General features: G+C 35.7%; 2 protein-coding genes across 11 annotated transcripts in view; one reads left to right on the top strand and one right to left on the bottom strand.

Annotated features, from left to right (window-relative positions):
• The window catches only part of LOC107659294 (zinc finger E-box-binding homeobox 1-like), a 29,125-nt gene extending 27,479 nt beyond the window's left edge, over positions 1 to 1,646 (top strand). For all 3 annotated transcript variants that reach the window (XM_016448201.1, XM_016448185.1, XM_016448193.1), the window contains one exon: positions 905 to 1,646. In XM_016448201.1, the coding sequence (XP_016303687.1) occupies positions 905 to 1,461 (557 nt within the window). In that variant the 3' untranslated portion in view covers positions 1,462 to 1,646. The remainder of the gene's footprint in view (positions 1 to 904) is intronic.
• A 4,278-nt stretch (positions 1,647 to 5,924) lies between these two features.
• Positions 5,925 to 8,256, bottom strand: part of arhgap12a (Rho GTPase activating protein 12a) — a 35,172-nt gene continuing 32,840 nt past the window's right edge. For all 8 annotated transcript variants that reach the window (XM_016448392.1, XM_016448398.1, XM_016448421.1 and 5 more), the window contains 6 exons: positions 7,938 to 8,054; positions 7,748 to 7,846; positions 6,775 to 6,852; positions 6,533 to 6,667; positions 6,342 to 6,447; positions 5,925 to 6,233 (listed from right to left, as the gene is read on the bottom strand). In XM_016448392.1, coding sequence (XP_016303878.1) covers positions 6,059 to 6,233; positions 6,342 to 6,447; positions 6,533 to 6,667; positions 6,775 to 6,852; positions 7,748 to 7,846; positions 7,938 to 8,054 — 710 coding nt within the window. In that variant the 3' untranslated portion in view covers positions 5,925 to 6,058. The remainder of the gene's footprint in view (positions 6,234 to 6,341; positions 6,448 to 6,532; positions 6,668 to 6,774; positions 6,853 to 7,747; positions 7,847 to 7,937; positions 8,055 to 8,256) is intronic.

The raw sequence follows: 8,256 nt of genomic DNA, 5'->3' as shown, positions 1-8,256 counted from the left end.
CCCCCCAAGGGGTGTAACAGTAAGCAAAAATTATGGTTTGCTATGCACTTCAATTTGGAGTTTCAATTTGGGATGTTTTCAGTACAGCCGGGAGAAAAAAAAAAAAAAAAAAGTTAGCTTTTCCTTAAGAAAAAAAAAGCAAAAAGATGACAAAACCTTGCCTCCCTCTCTGTCCAAACACAAAGAAACAGAAAAACGATCACCAGCTCCATATACAAAGCTCTCCATAATCAATATATTTTAGGCAATCTCAGTAAAACATTTTATGTAGCATCTGGGTTAGGAGAAGAGAGAATCTGTAGAAGCTTTTATCCTGTTCTGGTCATGTAACTCCAGTATCGCTATAGCAAGCAACACCTGTTTGCAATTAAAGTAGGAAGAAAAACATGAAACATATGGTGCAATAGCGCCACCTCCTGGTTACACATAACATTTGTTTGCAAATGCAACCAGGTAAAGATATTTGCCAGGGTTTTCAACCAGGAGTCTGTGAACATGAAAAACATAAAATGTAAGAAAATTTCATAACTTTTTTTGAACAATTTTATAATCTTTGAATGAATAATATGATGAACTGGAGGAAAATATATAGATATAATTCATAAATACACTAATTAGTTTTCCGCTAATATAAAAGCATGAGGGTTTAACTCTTGCTAGAGAGAAATTAAGACAAAAGAATTGTAATGTTTCCAACTCTAGAGTAAAATATAACTAACTATTCCTTTCCATTTCCATTTATTTTACAATGAAGTTGTATTACAGTAGTAATATATTATTAAAGTTTGAAACCCCTGATCTAATGCAGTGGCATTCATACATTTTTAAAGTGTCCCAAAACATTTGCCTGCCACTGTACCTGTTAATATGCTAACCTCATCGTATTGCATCATCATCATTCCAGGTAAGCGACCTCACGAGTGCGGCATCTGTAATAAAGCTTTCAAACACAAGCACCACCTGATCGAGCACACGCGACTACACTCCGGAGAGAAGCCCTACCAGTGTGACAAGTGCGGGAAACGCTTCTCTCACTCGGGCTCTTATTCTCAGCACATGAACCACAGATACTCCTACTGCAAGAGAGACACTCACGAGCTGCCAGAGCAGATCAGCACCTCCACTCCTCCCTCTCAGCTCGACTCGGACGAGAGAGAGAGCGACGGAGAGGAGGAAGAGGATTTATCCGCTCTGGACATGAGCGATATCAGAGTGGTGCGAGTGGGAGAGGATTACGAGGATGATGAGGAGAGCGGCGGAGAGGAAGAGCAGGACCGAGGACATGAGGAGCAAGAGACAGAGGAAGGAGGAATGGTGATGGAAGTGGAGCTCGGAGATACTGACACTTTGGAGGAGGAAACCGTGGAAGCGGAGGATGCTATGGAGACGGAGGAATCAAAGGAGGAGGACACAGTTCTCACAAATAATGAAGAAAACACAGAGATGGCAACCGAGGACTGAAGGATGAATGCTCTTTTTACAGTCACTCACGTGGGACTAATGAAGGAGGTGATGAGCTCTTCATCGTAAACTTACAGTCATCGGTTGCAATGTAAACGGTGTCTCAGCTCTTTACTGTGTATAAAACCCAGGTGTGCCTGATTTACAAAACAATTTTCCTTGTTTAAAAAAAAAAAAAAAAAAAAGGAGAAACAGAAACTCTAACTCAACTAGACTTCGTAGGACTTCAAAGTTTCAGTTGTTTGGCTTTGTTCTGTTACTGAACCGCCCCTGGTATCTAGATTTATCAGTGTTCACGTGTTCTTGTTGCTCTGTACAGTCAGATTTCTATACCTTTATATTTGCCAATGAAGTATTTAAAAGTTTTGAGAAACAAAACTAAATTCTGCACTGCAGGTATAACTGGTTTACTTACGGGGGTGATTCTCATGAAAACAGTCAAGAAGGGTCATATTTCACTTGAAAAATCTAAAGAAAAAACATTAAGAAATTACATTTGGCATGAAGACAATAAAGCCTATTTTTAAGACCATCACATACATTTTTTAAAGAATACTTTAAAAACAATTGTAAATATACATTGATTTTAATTTATGCAATAAAGTTTAATTCATGCTGATTTTAATTAAAGGGGGGGGGGTGTCCAGGCAGAATGGTTTTCATTACTGGATTACGGTATTTTAATCACATTACAGTAATGAAAACTTATTAATATCCTTAATTGTCCAAATCCAATGCAAAAATGCTCATTTTTAAATTAGACTATTTTCTTAATGCAAAATATAATTTTTAACTTGATTTTTTTGGGGTGAAATATGACCTGGACATTTCTTGGTGAGATTAACCACAGATACTTAATGCCTCAAGTTTAAGATACCATTCAGTATTTTTGTCGTGTTAATCAGGCAAGCTGTTGTTAGCATTGCCTCGTTTTCCCATCTGATTGTTTGTCTGCCTTATGAAGGAAATTAAATGGCACTTCACTATTAATAGTTCATTTATAAAAAGAAGAAAATTTAAATCATTAATTATGGAAATATTCATAGGAATGCTTATTATCATTTAAAAACATTTTTTTATCGCTTTTTGATTAAATTTAAACTGAATTTAAACTGGTTATTTGTAATGAACTACTCAACTGAATAATAATTCAAATCAGATTCGAATTCGACGTTTTGTAATAAGCACTCCAAAATATTTGTCGGCAACTGTAAAAAAAAAAAAAAAAGTTTTGAAAACATACTTTTCACGATCATGACACCATATGAATGAAAACAAAAAACTTCAGGAAAAAAAGTGTCAACCTCAAAAGGCAGTTTCACCTGTTGTTTCATTCATCTTTGCGTGGCTTTATGTTGTAATGTGTCAGTCTGTGTTCATAGGAGATGCTCTGCACACCCACAGCCTTATGCAAGACCGCCAAGCTGTAAGTGCCATTCACAAACATTAACACAGTGCTCCACAGTCACACCGGACAATCTAGACAACTAAAGACACATAAAATGTCCACACTGCTCAAGGACCCAACCCAACAGATTTGACAAATGTACAGAAATATTCAAGTTTGTAACACTGCCCTCATTTGTAATCAAATGGCACACTGTCAAGCTGTTATAGCTCATGCTGGTTTTCAGTGTTTAGAAAAGCTGTTTTCTCTCTTTTAGCCCACTTTGGTATTGCCAGGAAAAAGATAATACAACATATGTAGCCCTACATATGTAGAATCATATAATAACCTAAAACAACTAGCCAAACCAAGTAATGAATCCAAACCAATTAGAAGCAGGTTAAGGATTATTTGATGAACGATGATGAAAGAAATATACTTGAAAGAAATGTATGAACCATAGGATTGTATAGGAGAGCACAACCCATAATCATCAGCAAGTGTTCTCTCTGTTATTAAGATTTCCAACGTGCACGGCCCTATAGATGAAACAAAATCTAGCATCCTGAAATCATGCAGAAGGCAAATGTAATATGACTGTGAAGTGCACAAAGAAAGCAGCACTTTGAAAGAGGCGCATAGGATTAAAAATGTTTTAGTTTTAGTAGACCTTACAGTATTATTAATTTCAATGTATTTCGAAATGTTTATTCTTTTTTGTGTTTATGCATGTGTATATTGTGTAATACCATCAGTATTATTGTCATCGAAGATTGTTTCATTTGTAGAACCTTTTTATATACGTCTTATTTTTTTGTATTGCTTTATTTATTGCGTGTGTAATACACAACACTGTAGTTTAACACAATGTATTTTAGAATTAATCTCAGTGCCACAATGGAGGTTACACCCTGATATACAGTATATAAAGCCGAACTTAACAGTATTAGTTTTATAATTTCAACTTATTTTTTAACTCTACCACAAAAAGTCAATCAGGCAAATATTTGCACCCATTGCTTCAGTTTTTCTTGAACCCTGACCCTTTTCCAACAGCTTCACTGTAATTAATAGTAAATGACCCTTAAACCTGTGATGAAGAGCATGGATTCATGTTGTTGTACTGGTGTTGAAATTGCCATTTTGGAACCAAAAGTAGTCAACTCATTTTGTCTGTTTGTTTTTATTTGTGCCAACTTTGCATTGTGTGTGTAAATGTCACATTTTCCATGAGGTGATAAGCCAGTTTGTAGGATTTTTTCTTCCTTTGTTTCCTTTTTTTGATGCCCCATAAAATAAAATGAAGTGAAGCACCAGGTCATTTCTAAATTACTTATTCATTCTCTAACAAATTTAGTGAAAGCGTGCTAATATTTAGTAATTTCCGCACGACAGTGGGTATCCAAGGTGTTTAGCGTTTCATTTAAAACTTTGACCTAAAAAATTAAAGCTTCTAATATGTAAATCTTAAAAAGCAAACAGAGTACATGTTAAGTGACACATCATCCGCTGTTTTGAGGTTTTGTATCTAAGAATCCAGCAAAACACTGGATTAGGACAAACTCTACTATTGCAAAGACTTGCAAGAAAATTTATCCATTGGAATGGAGAGGAAATAGTTTGCAATTTCCACTTAAGAGTGAAATAAGGGAATATTAGAACAAGAAATCAGCAACAAAATGCGTCAGACTAAATCCTCTTTTTCCTCATAGTGGTCAGTCTGCATCTTCATCTATAAAAATATAAACTGTCATACTGTATCAACAGCATGAAAGGAATGTTCCAGGTCCAACTATTTAGACAAGTCCCTAAAAAAAGCAAAACAAAACAGCATTTACAGTAAAAGCCTATAAGTCTGAACATTCCTTTATGACATGGCTGTGCTTTGATTAAAACCATATAATATAAAATACATAAGAGTTGGTTTGTATACCAGTAGTTAAATTATATGTGAGAAGTTTAAGAGCAACACATTAAAAACAAAACCAGTGTTATTGAGATATTTGCTGCCCCCTGGTGGAGGGGAGTAACAACACTCAATAAGGTGACCAATTTGCCTTGTCAATTTTATTTTGATCAAGACAAAGCTCTGCAACGTACAGCAGAACATTTGACGAATTACATTCAACAGCCATTTACCAAATAACCATATCTGAATTAATTCTCATTAAAACATTTTAATAAACCTGTCTGTATTAATACAATTGTGGCTCTTTTTACTCATCACACACACACACAGTATGTCCATCAGACATCTTTAGAAAGAGCGATCAAGTTTTATCCACTCACAATTTCTCCTCTCTCTCTAATACAAGATCTTTACATGTTATTTTGTCTACAGCATACTGTACTCATACATCAAATAGGCTGTAGGAGTTTTCAATGCATGACTGGGGTCTGGTCAGGAACAGTAGCGAGTCTAATATCATCATGGGGTAAAATGTGTCCTGCACACATTTAATTTCAATGTCTCTCTAAGGACCGAAGGGTACATATACACTCACACAGCCTGAAATATACTTGACATATATTTTCATAGCTCAGAAGTTTGTACATCCTTTGATATTGGATCAATAATCAGGAAATTGAGGCCAAGACTCAAACAAAAGATTGTGTATCCAAATCTTAAGAGTCTACACAAAAACTCCAGTGTTTCCCAGCAGCGGTCATCTCAGGGTTACAATCCATTCCCATAAAAATTAGTTGTTAGGATAGAATAAAACATGTCTATCATGTCAGTCAATCAGTTGATGTGTTGTTCCAAACCATATTACAGCATTACCAAGGAAAGACGTGACGCAAAATGTAGTACTTGTAATGAACGGAAATCTAAAATGAAGCCTCAGATTTCTCCCATATGCAACACGGTTTTCAGTCGGACAGAAAGCTTTCATATTTCAAGCCCTCGTTGCTCCAAATGAATCCAAAGATGGTCCAAAAATGACATAGTCCAATGAATTTTGGTATATAAAAATAATACGACATTCAGCCAAGAAAAAAATGACTATAATTTAGTCCAATAAAGATATGAGAAAGGATTTGACTTTATGTTGAACCCAGAATGCTGGGTTTTTTTTCTAATACGGGTGTTCCTCATGTAAACGTACCAAACGTTATGTTCAGTGTTCAGTCTGGCAGCCAATGGGCTGTCGGTCTTCAGCAGTAACTGTGTCCCATTGGGTTTGGTCAAAGGGTTCCTGTGCGTGTGACCTACCTGCCGAATATGGTCTCATATTCCATAAGAATGAGCTCAACGATCTGATTCTGGTAGACCATGTGCACGGCCATATTTGCCGTCTCTACCTCTGGGCGTAGGAGCGTCGGGCCGAACACGATAGCTACACTCTGCGTGGTCATCCTGTTTTCGTCGACATGCTGAATTACTCTACAGAGAGAAAGAGTGTTGTGTGCAAACACACAAGAGGATTATAATCATTTCCATTTGTTTATGTGCCGTCTACAGTAAGTTGTTCTCTCCTTCTTTTATACTCACTTCTTCAAGTGTTTGAAGAGCGCCAGTATGGTGTCGTGGTTTGGCCGTGGCAGTTGCTTCATCAGATCTTTAACTGCCTGAACTTTCTGCTTATAATCCGGCATTTCTACACAGAAACACACATGATAGTGTTATATGAGTGTGAAACATCTCCCTCTAAACACCAGTGTTAAATATTGATCTCCACTCACTGATAGTGGTGATGAAGTTGTTGAAGAAAGCGAAGGGGAATAGAGGTTCTGGCAGCTCACGGAAAAACATCTTCAGGGCTCCAGTGGTCACGTGAATGTCCTCCCATTTACTGTCCCCTAAATCCACTTTTTCATCTGTATTTATGTAGATCAAAGTGATCAAAATAATCATGTTTTTATCATACATATGAGTAATCTGTTACGTATAAATCAGTATGGGTGTAAAAGATAGCAGGACGTACCGTGATTAACAGCAAATCTCAGTTTTTGTATAATGGCCAAATTTCCACTGACTCTGTACAAACCATCCACTCCTAACCCTAGAGGAGGTGAGAAAGAGAAAAAATGACAAGCATTACAAAACATCGCAATGCATGTTAGCATGCAGTTCACAGCAGTGAGTATCAACTCATCCAGTTTACATGCACATCAATACTGTGATATTAAGCAGTAATTTTACTATCATTTGATTCATTATTATAGTTTTTTTATATTTCAAATTTGATTATTTCTATATTTAATGTTTTCACTTTCATTTTAAAATTTTAGTAATTTTGCTGCTTTTGTTTAATTTTTATTAGTTTTTTTTTTTTTTTTAATGTGTTTATATAGTTTTTAGTCATTTGTATTTGTTTGTTTATTTATTTTTATTTATTTTACTTCTTCAAATTAAACTAAAAACTGAGAAAAGTTGCCTTGGTAACTGCTGAAAAGTTTAATAATTTGTATATATTTTATTTCAGTTAATGTTTATTTAATTTTAAGTAATGAAAATGTTAATTGTTATAGTTTTAGGTAACTATGACAAACCTTTTATAAAAATTTGAAAATAATTATATTATTATTATTATTATTGACTGCACAACCTTTTCCATTTTGTGGCGATATTTTCTGGCATTTTTGAAGTATAAATATTCAAGGCCTAATTAATATTTTGAAAAAAGTAGTAATGAAACTAATAATAACTGAACATACTGTACAATCAATGACAGCACTAAATTACCCAGGAAATAACAGTGGGAAAGAAAGCAGATGTACAGGAATAGTACGATGCTTACATGGAATGTGATGTGCATGTAACCTTAGTCAGTGACATGGGTTGAAAATAGTAATTAAAGTTTTATTAAGCATAAACATTTAAAGCTGGGGTAAGAGTAAATTTAGGATTTAGATGTAGTCAATATTCAGCTGCACATGGGCTGAACAGAAGTGTACCGTTCTTCTCCACCTGCTCAATGCACATCGAGACAAAGTGAGGGACGGTGGTACTTTCTCTCTGACAAAGACTGCTCAAACTGGAGCCAAACACCTGATCTACAGAGAGAGAAACAAACAATAACAGTCTTTGAATTTTACCAATAACTCTGTGTTCACCCAGTTCTGTGTGTATATGTACACGTGGTACCTTTAATGTAACCCTTGTCTTTGACGGCCTGTAAAGTGGGTCTGCCTGTGAGGAGCTTCATCAGCTTGGTCTTCTTCTTCTGTTCTGCATTATCCATGCTTACGGATTTCTTAATATCTAAAGCATCATGTAAAGAGAAGTCTATTTAAGGAATGGTACACAACGCCAGGTGCACTGGGCTGAATGATGTGAGTGGGCTGTATTATAAATAAATCACTCACCGCTGATTGTCTCATGCATTTTTATTCTTAGAGTATTGTGTTGTTAGCTTAGCAATACACCAAAACCTGCCTAGGTTTGGAAACAATTCTACAGAATC

This window comes from Sinocyclocheilus anshuiensis, unplaced genomic scaffold (assembly GCF_001515605.1).
Source record: "Sinocyclocheilus anshuiensis isolate Anshui unplaced genomic scaffold, SAMN03320099.WGS_v1.1 scaffold850, whole genome shotgun sequence".
NCBI lineage: Eukaryota > Metazoa > Chordata > Actinopteri > Cypriniformes > Cyprinidae > Sinocyclocheilus > Sinocyclocheilus anshuiensis.
The sequence above is the reverse complement of the archived record's forward strand: the minus strand, read 5'-3'. Positions and strand labels throughout refer to the sequence as shown.